Here is a 17,558-nt window from a genome sequence, read left to right as displayed (position 1 = left end):
TCTGTCCTCCCCTTGTAATGCTTTTGCCCAGATACTTTGGTTTCCTCTCACAGTCCAAGACACACCAGGTAGGTTCACTGGTCATTGTAAAGTGTCCCATGATTAAACTAGGGTTAAGTCAGGCTGGTGGGGTTGTTGTGGCAACTCAGCTTGAAGGGCTAGGAGCGTCAGATAATTTGAAGGCCACGTTGGGCAAGTGTTGAGAGGTTGCCTGCAGATATTGCAATGAGTTTCAGGAAAAGGCAGTCATTAATGAAAATATCAGTCTGGATTAGAATGAACATCTTAACCTCTTTGCCAAATTTTCATGTAGGGTGCAATTCCTGAACTACATGGAAATAATACCTACTCGATTGGTTTTTATCCATTCTTCCTCCAGTACATTTCCATGTGCTTTGCTCATTCCTAAAGCACGCTCCAGAAGTTGATTTGCATGTCCCAATTGGCCAGCCAATACATGGCAATAAGCTTTAAAGTGCAAGAATCGAGCATAAAAAACTGGAGTGGTATTACATCGCCGTCTGAACTCACGTAGGTACTATTGAAATAAAATACAATACTTTACTAAATTTTATATTTACTAAAGAAAACACAATAATTCACAAACTCTTCACACTGAGCAAGGAATCAGCTGTCTGATTCAGGTTAATAATTTCTATTCGAAATGTTAACTAAATATACATTTCAAAAATGCTTCGGTTCAAATTCTCATAAACCAACTGGACTTTAGAATTATAGAAGAGGCAGTAATGTAACTTAGCAATTAAGCAGAATAACTTTATACCATTTAAAAGTATTTCAAATTTATAATTTATTTTTATAATACAGCAAAACCCAGCTTCTTCCAGGGTTTAATAATTTCTAAATACCCTGCATTTCTTTTGAGATAGCCCAGATATTGTTAAAAATATTACACACACTATCTAAGAAACTGACAGAATAGTCTATCATTTAAGAAAGGTGAGAGATATTGGATGGAAATGGAAGAACTGCATTGGAATATTGCTTAACATACGCTAGCTTGACCAAGTACAGATAATAGATAGATATTGTCCGGCCTAATTGTCAAGCTGGAAATAGTGGTGAGATATGACTGTTTAAACATACCAGCTCCTATGGACATCTATACAGAGTGAAATGTGGTGTTTGCGTCAAATCAAATCAGCAAGGGCTGTGCCAAGCAGCCCACAATTGTTGCCATGCTTCCAACAGAGTATGCCCACAACAAACAACCCCTAACTGCCTGCCTGAGGGACCCGGAGGGAGCCCACATGGTTTACAGCATCCAAATACATTTCATAATTTATCAAGAGATGTAAGTTTTCTTTGGTTATGATTTTACAGATTACACGTTCAATTGGAAGCAATTTATACTTATGAGCCCAATTTCATAGCCAAGATCTCCACCACGTCAAGGTGCTCCCTTTCATTTAGCAAATGTATCCAGCAATAGGATTTTTTCAATAAAGTCATTTTAGGTGATACTGATAAAATGCCACCTGGCCAAAGATAATTATTAGAACTCTATTTTAGTAATCTGGAAGATTTCATGTATCAGTTAACTTGTCTCATAATGTTCAGCACTGAGATTCAAAACTAATATATTCACAAATTCTGAACACCTTCATGAACTTTCAGATGCTACATACTGTGTCTGCTCAACTACCAACAATCTCAATCAAGAACCAAACCAACATTCATGCACAAGTCCGGGATCATATATTACATCTCTTCTGCCCATGTTCATATTTCACAGCACTACTCACTGACAGACACATTGCCCAAATTTACAACACCCTGAAACAGTTACATTAGTAATTTTTGTATCATTAAACAGAGAAAGACTCCTTTATCCTCCAACCTTATAAGGCTTCACATTTTCTTACCAATGTTGTCTGCACTACTTCTAACATCTAAATACCTTTGAAGAACAATTACGACAAATACACAATCACACTATTCTTAGTTTTATTCTCTTTGACATATACACAAATTCACATATACATTGTTTTAAATGAAAGAATGCCAAGCTGCTGCAGCAGCAAGTCAAATTTTACAGGCAGTTAAGTGTGTGCAGATCCACAACCCAAATTGGTCTCAGCCTTGTTATCACTAGTGCCAAAATTTGTCAATTTAACTCACTCCAATGAAGTCAATAAATAGTACAATGCACTAGATATGGCAGTGGACTGCAACAACATTCCAGACAATGTGCTGAAGACATATGCTCAAGAACCTACTATGCCTCTCGCTCAGTAATTCAATGGTAAAACCTCCAAGAGGACCATAACCTTCTCATAGGGTTTGGAGATTTGTGTACCTCAATGACTCAGAGATATGTTGGCTGGAGTCATGGCTTTCTGCCATGCCAAACAGGGGTCAAAGAGTAGAGGCCACACTAACAGTAGTCCACCAGTCCTCCAGGTTCAGGGCTAACAATCCTGATTGGCAAAACAAAACTGTTATGCAAACAACAATGAAGAATCCTTCTATATTTGTATGCGATGGTATTCCTGAGACTCCACCCAGGACTTGCATGACTGACAGTAGTGAAAACCAAAAGGAAGCAACTGACATGTTGCAGAGAGCCCTGAACACCACCAGAGATGGAGCATCTTCATGCAGCCCTCAATGCCAGTAAGTACAATGGTGTAAGGTTGGCCATATCTGGTAACTTTCAATCTACAAATATTAGAGCAAATTCAACTTCAAATGCTGCTTTGGCAATCTGCTCTCAATTATCAGCAAAATGATAAGAATTGTTGCCAGCAGCACTCACACGATACATTTACTACTCCTTCCCAGACCTCGTTATAACATTTCAAATATCAACATGAGAGCTGAACATTACTGCCTCTAATATCAAGTCTGCAACAATGCCAAATTCCATAAGCTTGAAAATTGAAGGGAAAGATCTTGCTGAGGTAGAATCAGAATAAGCAGAGAAGAAAATGGTTATGTTGTGATAAAGTACTTTCACGCCAGGGCATCAGTCTGCCACGTCCAGTCATGGTCAGCTGTTTTATTAATGACTGTTACTTCATGTGCTTAGAAGCTCACTGAAGATCGCAGTGCTCACTTCCATTGCCACTCGTCATACAATGCAGAGGTCAACAAAATGTAGACTGATGTTAGGGATAGTCTCCTATCAAAGGGCCACTAGCCCATTAAATCCATGCCGAGCAAGTGCCCATCCAGCTAGTCCCAAGTTACTGTATTCAGCCAAGTGTTCCCAATCTTTATTATGCTAGGGACCACTGCTGTTTACTGAGAGGTCCATGGAACCCCTGGTCTAAGCCTAGCCCCTGTATATATGACTAAAATTATTCTATTGTAACTGTCTCAACCACTTTCACTGACAGCTCATTCCAGATACTCATCACCCTCTGTGTGAAAAGATGGACCCCAGGTCCCTTTTAAGTCTTTCCCCTTTGGTTTTGACCCCTACTTTTGGGCACAGGAGATATCTACTCACAATGAAAGACAGGCTAAATACCTAACCTTGACAGTCAATGCCTTCTCTTTGCTCACTCTCTCACAATCAACTTTCTACCCTCAGCACTGGCCTGATACTCAATTAGAAGAGTCACATAATTAATCTGCATAGCAATGCAAGTTCAGAGACTGGGTATACTGGGCTAAGTAATGTACTGTACAAGCACCCAAAGCTCTTACACATTGCGGAAAGTCAGAATTGTGATATATTTCTCCCCCTTATCCTAGGTTTTGCAAATTACTTTGTTCAGCCTATATCCCTCAAAGCCAGGAGTTCCCAAACATTTTTATGCCATGGACTCCTACTGTTACACCTGAACTACAGGAGGACCAATATCCTTGCATGGAGGTTTGTCAGTGCTATTGGGGGGGGGGGGGGGTTTAAACTAGATTTGCAGGGGGATGGGAACTGGAGTGACAGAGTAGATAGTGGAACGGGGGTGAAAATGACTTGTGTTAAAGTTTCATGCAAAGTCAAAAATAGAACGGCTGTGTGTGGTGGTAATAATCTTCTGAGGCGTATCTATTTCAATGCAAGGAGTATTGTGGGGAAGGCTGATGAGCTGAGGGTGGGGATTGACACGTGGAATTATGACATTGTAGCCATTAGTGAAACTTGTCTACAGGAGGGGCAGGACTGGCAGCTTAATGTTCCAGGGTTCCGATGTTTCAGACGTGATAGAGGCAGAGGGGTGAAGGGTGCAGGGGTGTCATTGCTCGTCAGGGAAAATGTTACAGCAGTGCTCAGGCAGGACAGATTAGAGGGCTTGTCTATCGAGGCCATATGGGTGGAGCTGAGAAACAGGAAATGTATGACCACATTAATGGAGTTGTATTATAGACCACCCAATAGTCAGCGAGAATTGGAGGAACAAATCTGCAGAGAGATAACAGACAACTGCAGGAGACAAAGTTGTGATAGTAGGGGATTTTAATTTTCCACATATTGATTGTGACTCCCATACTGTTAAAAGTCTAGACGGGTTAGAGTTTGTTAAATGTGTTCAGGGAAGTTTTCTAAATCAATATATAGAGGTACTGACTAGAGAGGATGCAATATTAGATCTTCTATTAGGAAACAAGTTAGGACAGGTGACGGAAGTGTGCGTAGGGGAACACTTTGGTTCCAGTGATCATAACACCATTAGTTTCAATTTGATCATGGATAAAGATAGATCTGGTCCTAGGGTTGAGGTTCTAAACTGGAAAAAGGTCAAGTTTGAAGAAATCAGAAAGAATCTAAAAAACGTGGATTGGGACAGGTTGTTCTCTGGCAAGGATGTGGTTGGTAAGTGGGAGGCCTTCAAAGGAGAAATTTTGAGAGTGCAGAGTTTGTATGTTCCTGTCAGGATTAAGGCAAAGTGAATAAGGATCAGGAACCTTGGTTCTCTAGGGATATTGGAACTCTGATAAAGAAGAAGAGACATGTATAGGAAACAGGGAGCAAATAAGGTACTGGAGGAGTATAAAAAGTGCAAAAATTACTAAAGAAAGAAATCAGGAGGGCTGAAAGAAGAGATGAGGTAGCTTTGGCAGTCAAGGTGAAGGATAATCCAAACAGCTTCTACAGGTATATTAAGAGCAGAAAGATAGTAAGGGATAAAATTGGTCCTCTTGAAGATCAGAGTGGTCAGCTATGAATGGAACCAAAGGAAATGGGGGAGATCTTAAATGGGTTTTTTGCACTGTATTTATATGTATATTATATATATATATCTGTATTTATATATAAGGAAACTGGCATGGGATCAATGGCAATGAGGCAAATAAGTAGTGAGGTCATGGAACCTATACAGATTGAAGAGGAGGAGGTGCTTGTTATCTTGAGGCAAATCAGAGTAGATAAATCCCCAGGACCTGACAGGATATTCCCTTGGACCTTGAAGGAGACTAGTGTTGAAATTGCAGGGGCCCTGGCAGATATATTTAAAATGTTGGTATCTACAGGAGAGGTGCCGGAGGATTGGAGGATAGATCACATTGTTCCGTTGTTTAAAAAAGGCTCTAAAGGTAATCCGGGAAATTACAGGCCAGTAAATTTGACATCTATAGTAGGTAAATTATTGGAAGGAATACTAAGAGATAAGATCTACAAGGATCTACAAGATGGACAGGGACTTATTAGGGAGAGTCAACATGGCTTTGTGTGTGGTAGGTCATGTTTAATCTATTAGAGTTTTTCAAGGAGGTTACCAGGAAAGTGGATTAAGTGAAGGCAGTGGCTGTTGTCTACATGGACTTCAGTAAGGCCTTTGACAAGGTCTTACATGGGAGTTTAGTTAGGAAGATTCAGTAGCTAGGTAAACATGGTGAGGTAGTAAATTGGATTAGACATTGGCTCAATGGGAAAAGTCAGAGAGTGGTAGTGGAGGATTGCTTCTCTGAGTGGAGGCCTGTGACTAGTGATGTGCCACAGGGATCAGTGCTGGGTCTATTGTAATTTGTGTTCTGTATCAATGATCTGGATGATAATGTGGTAAATTGGATCAGTAAATTTGCTGATGATACAAAGATTGGAGGTGTAGTGGACAGTGAGGAAGGTTTTCAAAGCTTGCAGAGGGATCTGGACCAACTGGAAAAACGGGCTGAAAAATGGCAGATGGAATTTAATACAGACAAGTGTGAGGTGTTGCATTTTGGAAGGACAAACCAAGGTAGAACGTACAAGGTAAATGGTAGGACACTGAGGAATGCAGTAAAAACAGAGGGATCTAGGAATACAGATACAAAATTCCCTACAAGTGGCGTCTCAGGTAGATAGAGTAGTAAAGAGAGCTTTTGGTACGTTGGCCTTTATAAATCAAAGTATTGAGTATAAGAGTTGGAATGTTATGGTGAGGTTATATAAGGCATTGGTGAGGCCGAATTTGGAGTATTGTGTACAGTCTTGGTCACTAAATTACAGGAAGGATATTAATAAGGTTGAAAGAGTACAGTGAAGGTTTACAAGGATGTTGCTGGGACTTGAGAAACTGAGTTACAGAGAAAGGTTGAATAGGTTAGGACTTTATTCCCTGGAGCGTAGAAGAATGAGGGGAGACTTGATAGAGGTATATAAGATTATGATGGGTATAGATAGAGTGAATGCAAGCAGGCTTTTTCCACTGAGGCTATGGGAGAAAAAAAAACCAGAGGACATGGGTTAAAGGTGAAGGGGGAAAAGTTTAAAGGGAACATGGGGGGGGGGCTTCTTCACACAGAGAGTGGTGGGAGTGTGGAATGAGCTGTCAGATGAAGTGGTAAATGCAGGCTCACTTTTAACATTTAAGAAAAACTTGGACAGGTACATGGATAAGAGGTGTATGGAGGGATATGGGCCAGGTGCAGGTCAGTGGGACTAGGCAGAAAAATGGTTCGGCACAGCCAAGAAAGGTCAAAAGGCCTGTTTCTGTGCTGTAATGTTCTATGGTTCTATTAACCGAAGGATCTGTGATCTTGACATGGTTTTTAGAAAACATTATCCTATTTTTAATGCACTTTAATAACACAAACCAATTTTCAGGAATGCATAATAATAATGGCGGCAGGGTAGTGTAGTGGTTAGCACAACACTTTACAGTACCAGTTACCCAAGTTCAATTCCCGACGCTGCCTGTAAGGAGCTTGTATGTTCTCCCTCGTGATGGTGTGAGTTTCCCTTGGGTTTTCCGGTTCCCTCACACAGTTCAAAGATGTACCAGTTAGTAGGTTAACTGGTCATTGTAAATTTTCTTGTGGTTAGGCTCGGGTTTATTTGGAGGATTGCAAAACAATGTGGCTCAATGGGCCTATTCAGAGCTGAATCTTAATAAATAAATAATAAGGGGTGTGTGCTTAACCCACTGCTCTGCTCTCTACATACACGACTCTGTGGCTAGGTACAGCTCAAATACCATCTGTAAATTTGCTGACGATTCAACCATTGTTGGTAGAATCTCAGGTGCTGACCAGTGGGCATACAGAAGTTAGATATGCCAATAGTGGAATGGTGCCACAGCAACAATCTGGCACTCATTGTCAGTAAGACAAAAGAGCTGATTGTGGACTTCAGGAAGGGCAAGACAAAGGAACACATACCAATCCTCACAGGGCGATCAGAAGTGGAGAGAGTGAGCAGCTTCAAGTTCCTGGGTGTCAAGATCTGAGGATCTAACCTGGTCTCAACATATTGGTGTAGTTATAAAGAAGGTAAGACAGCGGCTATACTTTATTAGGAGTTTGAAGAGATTTGGCATGTCAACAAATACACTCAAAAACTTCTATAGTTGAACCGTGGAGAGCATTCTGACAGGCTGCATCACTGTCTGGTATGGAGGGGCTACTGCTCAGGACTGAAAGAAGGTTGTAAATCTAGTCAGCTCCATCTTGTGTACTAGCCTACAAAGTACCCAGCACATCTTTAAGAAGTGGTGTCTCAGAAAGGCAGATTCCATTATTAAGGACCTCCAGCACCCAGGGCATGCCCTTTTCTCACTGTTACCATCAGGTAGGAGGTACAGAAGCCTGAAGGTACACACTCACCGATTCAGGAACAGCTTCTTCCCCTCTGCCCCAAATGAACATTGAACCTTTGGACACTACCTCACTTTTTTAAAAAATACACAGTATTTCTGTTTTCATACATTTTTAAAAAATCTATTCAATACACATAATTGATTTATTTGTCTATTATTTTTACTTTATTATTATTTTTTCTCTGCTATATTATGTATTGCATTGAACTGTTGCGGCTGCTAAGTTAACAAATTTCACATCACATGATGATGATACTAAACCTGATTCTGATTCATTGATAGATTATGTCTAGGAAATCAATACTTTTAAAGTACGACTTGTGGCCTTGATCCTTTTGGAAAACAACTCTACTTTTCTGAAAGAGCTTTGAATAAAGTTACATCAGATCCTGAACAAAATGGCAAAACTCACATTTAAACACTATGATAACTTTGATCATTTTGTTGTTTTTGTACTGTGTGTACTTTCTTACAAAAATAGTATATAATTTGTATTTAATATATGGTTTTCTTGTGAATGCTACTGATAGGATGTTCTGTGCCTGTGATGCTGTCGCAATTAAGCTTTTCATTGTAATTGCACTTGCGTATACACGTACTTCTGCACTTGACAATAAGCTCAATTTCGGCTTTGCTATATTATTCTAATAATGAGAACTTTAAGAATAAAATCAAACCTCCTTTGTTTGCTGGTAGACTTCCATGACAGTTTCCTGCTTTTCCCACAATGCTTTTCTAAACACCAAGATCTGACACTCCAAGAACTTGGCGTAGCCATACATTGAGAACAGAGAAGCATTTGTGTGAGTCATCAATCGTTTTGAAGTTTTAAATGACGGAATAGCCTTCTTCCATTGCGACAACCTAAAAAACCTGTGTTGACCATGACTAAATATTAGCAATGTAAAACATTACAATTAAAAAAAATCAAACAACTTTTATTCAGCTTTAAAGTTTAAATGAACTCAGTCTACCTGTGACTCTCTCTTCTCCCCCATCCCATCAGACAGAAGGTACAAAATGAGACCCTAGTCAGATGAGCTAGACTCTTGACCGCACAAACTACCTTATTACGGCCTTGCATTTATTGTCTGCCTGCACTGCACTTTATCTGTAACTGTAACATTCTATTCTAAATTGTTATTGTTTTCCCTTGTACTATCGCCATGCACTCATGTAGGAATCCCAAACGTTTTTATGCTTTGGACCAATACCATTAAACAAGGGCCATGGGCCCCAGGTTGGTAACCCTACACTAATGTCATGAAATGATATGTATAGATGGCAGATAAAACAAAGTGTAACACGCTATAGGGTTTCACTGCTAATGTACTGGTCTCTCTGTAATGTTTCACTGCTAATGTAATGGTTTCTCTGTAGCAGCAATGTATGGGTTGTGACTAGAGATAGCCGGGCTTTGGAATGCGCATTGTCCAATGACAGGCACGTTTATCTTTCTTGTGGTTCTGAGAGCAGGGATTTCGCAGTCTTTTGTCAGCGAGAGATGAAGAGAGAAGAGACGAATGGAAAGAGCTGGTAGACTGGTGGACGGAGTGGACTTGGGGTGAGGGTCCGACGGTCAATGACGCTTGGAGGAGGGGAACGAATGGACAGAACCATGAGCTCCAACATGGTCATTCGACTGTTCCATTAAAATGGGCCCTTTTTATTTTCTTTACTAACCCTACAGTCAGATCAAGATTTAAAAAGTTCAGTCATTTAATTGCATATGGTGTACGGTCTGAGATTTGTAACCGGGCAAAACATCAGCAGCTTCCACACAAATGAGACTTCTCAGTTTGGCTGGGCCAGAGGTTGTCTTCCCCTAGACAAATGCATGCTGGCTGAGCCTGAGGGTTACAAAAGTTTTCTACTGTTCCTTGGTAAATATGACAATCAAAAACCAATTTACTAATTTATCACCATTTAAATGGTAATATTTCAATTATGCATCAAATTTGGCAATTGTTACTGAGGAGCTCGGTATTATGAAATGTGTCTTGCAATTAGAAAACAGGCCTTGCCATCAAACATTCCTCACTTTCATTCTTGGGATTATTCTCATGAACTTCTCTAATGCCAGCAGAATCTTACTCCTCACAATGCTCTAAATCACTATTTGATGTTATCAAACCAGATCAACTCAACAGGTCAAACAGGATCTGCGAAAAGAACGCAACCTTTCAGGACTTGAAATCCTATCAGAGTGGAGAACAGTCTATTCCATTTTTCAGTGCACTGTTTTTCTCAGTTCTGGTAAAGTTCCAAGACCCAAAATATTAATTTTCTCTTTTTGTTCTTTATTAGCAATAAATATTATTTTTTACCAGAGTGCAACTGATGAGTGAAGTGACAGCATTAAATACTTTTCAGATTTTATTATGGGATCATCAATTGCTCCATTGACAAATGAAAGGCATTCTTCAAATGGCCTTAGTGCAATACCTAAAGCAAAAGAAATATCGTATATGAATTTCTTATCTTCCTAGAACAGATAAACTAGCCTAGGGAGACAAAATTAAAGCTTTACAAATTATTTAAAAGTTTATTAAGTTACTATAACATTCAAAAAACACTTAAAACAGTTAAAAATTTTAAACTAATACTTAGCATAAAAAAGGACAAGGTATCTCTATACCACTCAGGCAGAGTTTTTTTAATAGAGTGGATTTCCCATTGTAAGTGAGACAACCAGCATTGCAGTGCAGCTAATAAAATCACCAAGAAGAACCAACCACAACGTTGCTACTTCTGTGTTTGCATGGACAGCTTCCCGAAGAAAGGTTATCAAAATTGAAAATAATATCAAATTTGATTAATCTGATTTGACACCAACAATGATGCAATCAAAAATGGACCAAATACTCTCCTTTTTTCATAGAAATATTCACAGATTTTGGCAAAATGTTTTCTAATTCCTAATGTTTTAGAGCTTTGATATAGAAAGGAGAATCAAAAAAGCCATTTACAAAAATACAATACTGTGCAAAAGTTTTAGGCACATGCAAAAAACACTCTGCAAAGTGAAGATCCTTTCAAAAATAATTAGAAGTTTTTATGAAGAGCAGTAAACTGTTAAAAAAAAACTATATCAACCCAGATGAGTGTGAAGTGGTTCATTTTGATAGGTCAAATTTGAAGACAGAATATAATATTAATGGCAACGCTTGTGGCAGTGTGGAGGACCAGGGAGATATTGGGGTCTGTATCCATAGGACACTCAAAAGCTGCTGCGCAGGTTGACAGTGTTGTTAAGAAGGCATATGGTGTGTTGACATTCAATCAGGGAGCTGAGTTCAAGAGTCACAAGGTAATGTTACAGCTACACAAGACATTAGTTAGGCTGCGCTTGGAGTACTGTGTTCAGTTCTGGTCACCTCACTATAGGAGGGATGTGGATACTATAGAGAGAGTGCTGAGGAGGTTTACTGGGATGATATCTGGATTGGAGATCATGCCTTATGAGAATAGGTTGAGTGAACTTGGCCTTTTCTCTTTGGAGCCACGGAAGATGAGAGGTGACCTGATAGAGGTGTACAAGATGATGAGAGGCATTGATTGTGTAGATAGCTTTTTCCCAGGGCCTAGATAGCTAACATGAGAGGGCATTATTTTAAGGTGCTTGAAATTAGGTACAAGAGGAACGTCAGAGGTAAGTTTTTCACACGGAGAGTGGTGGGTGCGTGGAATGCACTGCCAGCAATGGTGGTAGAGGAAGTTACAACAGAAACTCTTAAGTAGGTATATGGAGCTTTGAAATATAGAGGGCTATGTGGTAGGGAAATTCTAGACCATTTCTAGAGTAGGTTACATGCTTGGCACAACACCATGGAACACTATAATGTGCTGTAGATTTCTATTTTCTATGTTCTAAATCAATAATTGGTGTGACCACCTTTTGTCTTTAAAACTGTGTCAGTTTTCTTAGGTACATTGTTGTGTAGTTTTATAGGAAAAATCGCATGGTAGGTTGTTCAAAGCATCTTGGGAGAACTTGCCACAGTCGTTCAGCAGACTTTGGCTGTCTCATTTGTTTCTGTCAGCCTTGATGAAAATAAGATCGGGCTCTGTGGAGACAATACCATCTGAAACCACATAAAAATCTAGTATGCTTAAGAATTTTGCACATACTGTATGCAAATAAATACTTAGACTTTTATGGTACCCTTTAGTAGGATACTTGCCTTCTTGGAGTGCAAAATCAAGGCAAGCTGCATAGTATGAGGCCTGACCAAGTATGTTGTATGCTGAGACTGAAGAGCCAATCAAATATGTCATCAGGTCAACGTATTCTGCGAGTCTACGAATCAAAAAATACTTCATCTCATAATGATGCATGATTATTTTAGCAGACTGATGATGAATCATAAAGAGCTGACTAATACATTTATACATTATCTCCAGCTCATAATATGGATAATTACATTTCCAATTACCATATTCTAAAATAAAGAAAGTTTGTTACCACTCTGGTCTTCCTTTGAAAGAACTATCTAATTACTTCAACTTTTCTTCCAAATATTTTCCTCATCAAGTAGATATCCATTTCCTTTTGAAAGTGACTATTGAATCTGCTATCACTATCTTTTGAAGACTTAAATGTTAAAATGTTATCTCCCAAAACATCTTATTGTAATCTGTATCTTTTTTTATTGTAATTAATTAAAATTCATATTATTAGAGATTATTCTGGACTCAGGGTGAACTTCAGTAGCTAACTTCAGCCAGCAATCTTTAGATCTAAATATAGACAGCAGATTAAATTTAAAATGCAGCTCTGGACAATGGGTTCCTAAGAGCCATGAACCTCAGTTAATTGAAAGACCAGACAATGTCGATTTAACATTCATTTTGGCGTCTGAAGGGTGGAAGTGAAGAAGGAGCTGTGAAAGTTATCCATAATCCAAAGAAAGCATTGTCAACACACAATTGTCCTTTGATCTTTAGCTGATTGGGTCGAGCAGGCCTCTTCCTACAAAAGGATCTCAACATGATGCCTTCTGTGTCTCACTTTGTCAAATAAAATACTACTTCATATCTAGCAGTTACATCTTTCTGGTGACTTTGCTCACATTTCCCAACTACTAATCCTGACTACACATCAAAACCACGCATAATTTTGAATATATCTTTCTTAAACTCCTCTAATAAAGACAAACTGTTTCTCTCCCCAACTATTTCCATGTCATTAAATTCAATCATTTCAGGGACCACCCTGGCAAGCCTGCAATGCACGCATATCCTTCTCGGGCTGTGTGCTCAGAATTGCGAACAATACTTTGAGGCTTAATCAATGAATTAATGAGCTTCTCAATCACTTCCTTGTGACAGTACAAAGCATCCTGTCAGCTTCTCTTTAAAAGCATTACCCATGTCCTGCCAGCTTTGAAGCTCTGCATCTGGCTCAAGCACTCCCATCCCACACAGTTCTTCATCTTGGATCTTATAGTTCAATTCCATTCAAGTTTAATTGTCATTCAGTCATACATGAATACAGCCAAATGTGATGGCGTTACGTTAGGGCCAAGGGGCAAGTCACACAGCACAAAGCATACATAGCACGTACATGATAGCAGGTCCATAAAGATATCAGTAATATACAGCCACACAATAAGCAAGTCCAGACTCAAGCCACAACAGAGCTTGCCTTCTGACAATTGAACAATAGGGGGCAGCACTGACTCCAGCCTGGACGCCACACCTCACCGCCCCCAGTGGAGTGCACTAGTTTCACCGAGCTTCCTTTATATTACGTTTTACTTTCCATCAGTCTGCACATTTCATCAACATTTATTTCACATTTCATCAAGATCCATATCCTCCTGGTTAATTATAGTATTCACTGTTTGATGTATTTTGATGCCTTGGGTCACTGGGAGCCTAGAAGTTATCTTTTTTACCTGAGCTTGGGTTGTTAGTATTCATCAAAAGAGGCAATACGCCTGCACGATACAGAAGAATGTAATTACAAACCAGACCTCGTACCTGACTCCTTCCTCTCTGACATCAGAGTAATGATGCCCTGTGTGCTTTACCTTTACAAAGTTTGGAGAGTTTTTTTCTTGTAAAGGGGATTGGTTATACGCCAATTTTCATAGCTTCTTCTCAGTAACAAGCTGTCTTTTTCAAATTGAATGGAAATGACAGACTCTGATTTTCTTGGAATGCAGTCAAATTGAAGTGTCCGCATGGAGCTCAGAGAGTTTGCATCAGGTATATTCAGGAGGGAATTCTACCCTAACCCACTGCATTGCTCTCAAATACAAAGTAGCCAAGAATCTCCTCTACGTATGAAAATGAATAAAGCACTTTGTCATCAAATTACAGAACACTACAGCATAGAAATAGGCACTTCAGCCCATCTAGTCAATGTCAATCCATTAATCTGCCTAGTCCCATTAACCAGCACCTGGACCATAGCCCTTCATTCCTTTTGTTTCCATGTACCTGTCCAAAATTCTCTTAAATGTTCCAATCAAACTCACATGTACCACCACTTGCACTGGCAGCTCGTTCCACACTCACTACACTCTGAGTGAAGTAGTTCACCTTTTTGTTCGCCTGAAACATTTCACCTTTCATCCTTAACCCATGACCTCTAGTTGTAGTCTGACACAACCTCAGTGGAAAAAGCCTGCTTGCATTTACCCTATCGTTACCCCTCATAATTTTGTATACCTCTATCAAATCTCCTCTCAACCTTCTACATTCTAGGGAATAAAGTCCTAACCTATTCAATCTTTCCCAATCACTCAGGTCCTTAAGTCCCAGCAACATCCTTGGAAGTTTTCTCTGCAGCCTTTCAATCATATTTATACCTCTCCAGTAGGTAGACTGGACACACTACATCAAATTAGGCATCACCAATATCTTATGCAATTTCAACATAACATCCCAGCTCCTGTACTCAGTACATGGATTTATGAAGGCCAATTTGTCAGAAGTTTTTTTTAGAACCCTACCTACCTGTGACACCACTTCCAATAAACTATTGGTCTGTACTCCCAGAATTTTTTGTTTTACCACACTCCTCAGTGCCCTCCTGTTTGTTGTTTAAGACCTAGCCTGTTGGGTGATCCTAAAGTGTAACACCTCAAACTTGTCTACATTAAATTCCCTCTGCCATTTTCTAGCCTATTTTATACAGCTGGTCTAGATCCTGCTGCAAACTTTGATAGTCTTTCTTTCTCTCCATTCCAGCCCAAATCTTTGTGTAACCAGGCTCTTACTGTTTCTCAAAAAGCAAGGTTCTCTAAACCTGTTGTCCTTCCCTTTTATTCTCACAGGAACATACAAATACTGTACTCTCAATATTTTACTTGAAGGCCTGCCACTTACACTTCTGTAAGAAGATACCCTATTTCAGCGCAAACTCACCAGCTCCTTTCTGATACAATCAAAATCAGCCTGTCTCAAATTTAGAATCTCAAGCTGAGGACCAGGTCTTTCCTTTTCCATAATTACTTTGAAACTAATGGCATTATGATCACCTGATGCAAAGTGTTCCCCTACACAAACTTTTGTCACCCTGTCTCTTTCCCTGATAGGAGATCTAATATCACAATCCCTCTTGTTGGGATTCCTACACACTGACTAAGGGAACTTTCCTAAAAACATCTGACAAACTCTTTCCCATCCAGCCCTTTTACAGTATGTGAGTCCCAGACAACATGTGAAAAGTTAAAATCACTTTTTATCAGAACCTTATGTTTATTGTAACAGTCAGCAATCTCTACAAATTTGCTCCTCTAAATCCCTCAGACTGTTGGTTGGTCTATAATATAATCCAATTATCATGATCATACCTTTCTTATTTCTACTGATAAAGCCTTACTGGATGAGCTCCCCTGTCTGTTGTCATTGAGCACAACCATGACATGTCCCTTACTAGTAATGCCAACCCTCCCCCTTTAATCCATCCCACTCTCTTAAATCTAAAACAATGGAACCCCAGAACAATCCTGCAAGCAAGTCTCACTAGTGGCTACAATGTCAATTCCACGTGCTGATCCATGCCCAAAGCTCATCGGCCTTTCCTACAATACTCCTCGCACAGAAATATATGCAACTCGGAACGTTAGCCCCACTGCGCTCAGCCTTTCAATTCTTGACTTTGTCTGTAGCTTCAACAACATCTTTCTCCACAACCATGCCATCAACCATCAGTTCTGGCACTCTGGTTCCCTTCATTCTGCTATGGTAATTTATACCCCCTCCTTAGTGCAGCACCAGCAAACCTTCCTGCTGGGATAACAGACCCCCTCCAGTTAAGGTGCAAACTGTCCCTTCTGTACTGGTCCCACCTTTTACCTCTTTGTCAGGCCAGAAGTACAATCTGCTAATGCACAAAATATGCTCTACCTTTTCCCAACCTGTTTTTTAAAGCCATGGGCCAATACCATTAAGGGGTTTGTGAACCCCAGGTTTGAAATCCCTAATCTACATAATGGATATTAGAATTACAGTAAAATCATTATTAGGTCTGAAGTCATAGAAGAAGCAAGAACTTAAATATTCAGTCTCTTGCCATTGTGAGATCATCATCATGATTATGTGTCACATCATGCCATTGGCAATTATGATCTCATGATCATGATTGTTCTTGGTAAATTTTTCTACAAATGTGGTTTGCTATTGCCCACTGGGCAGTGTTTTTACAAGATGGGTGAGCCCAGCCATTATCAATACACTTCAGAGATGGTCTGTTTGGCATCTGAGGTGGCATAACCAGGACTAGTGATATGCACCAGCTGCTCATACAACCATCCACCACCTGCTCCCATGGCTTCACTTGACCCTGATTGGGAGTCTAAGCAGGTGATACACTTTACCTAAGCTCCACTGGAACAAGTGCTCAACTTCTTCCCACACCATCTTTGTGATGTTCCTCTGCACTCCTTCCATCTTTCCTACAGCAGGATGACCAAAAGTGAACATTACACCTGATGTAGCCTCACCAACGTCCTAACGTAACTTCTATATTCAATGCCTGACTGATGAAGACCATCCTGCCAAAAGATTTCTTCACCACCCTGTTTACCTGTGACGCCACTTCTAGGGAGCCAGGTATCCGTACACTTAGGTCCCCCTATTCTAAAGCATTCTCCAGGGCCCGACAATTCACTGTGAAAATTTTATCCTCATTTGTCTTTCTAAAATGCTGTACCTATTCAAATTAAAATTAATTTCTCAGTCCTTGCTCCACCTACCCAACTGATCAAAATCCTTCTATTGGGCTCTAATCCCTGGAGTTCACGAGAATGAGGGGAGATCTCATAGAAACATTCTGAATGTTAAAAGGCCTGAATAGATTAGATATGGCAAAGTTATTTCCCATGGTAGGGGATTCTAGGACAAGAGGGCACGACTTCAGGATTGAAGGACGTCCATTTAGAACAGAGAAATGGAGAAATTACTTTTAGTCAGAGGGTGGTAAATCTGTGGAATTTGTTTCTATGAGTGGCTGTGGAGGCTAAGTCATTGGATGTATTTAAGGCAGAGACAGATTTGTTCTTGATTAGCCAGGGCATCAAAGGGTATGGGGAGAAGGCAGGGGAATGGGAATGACTG

The 17,558-nt window shown here is 39.9% G+C and overlaps 1 protein-coding gene across 1 annotated transcript in view; it reads right to left on the bottom strand.

The window, feature by feature from the left end:
- Window positions 1-17,558, bottom strand: part of LOC132392511 (adenylate cyclase type 10-like) — a 133,170-nt gene that overhangs the window by 1,279 nt on the left and 114,333 nt on the right. The window contains exons 29-32 of the mRNA XM_059966463.1: window positions 12,173-12,288; window positions 10,316-10,433; window positions 8,666-8,861; window positions 350-538 (exon numbers count right to left, since the gene is read on the bottom strand). Coding sequence (XP_059822446.1) covers window positions 350-538; window positions 8,666-8,861; window positions 10,316-10,433; window positions 12,173-12,288 — 619 coding nt within the window. The remainder of the gene's footprint in view (window positions 1-349; window positions 539-8,665; window positions 8,862-10,315; window positions 10,434-12,172; window positions 12,289-17,558) is intronic.

Source organism: Hypanus sabinus, chromosome 4 (assembly GCF_030144855.1).
Source record: "Hypanus sabinus isolate sHypSab1 chromosome 4, sHypSab1.hap1, whole genome shotgun sequence".
NCBI classification, from domain to species: domain Eukaryota; kingdom Metazoa; phylum Chordata; class Chondrichthyes; order Myliobatiformes; family Dasyatidae; genus Hypanus; species Hypanus sabinus.
The sequence above is the reverse complement of the archived record's forward strand: the minus strand, read 5'-3'. Positions and strand labels throughout refer to the sequence as shown.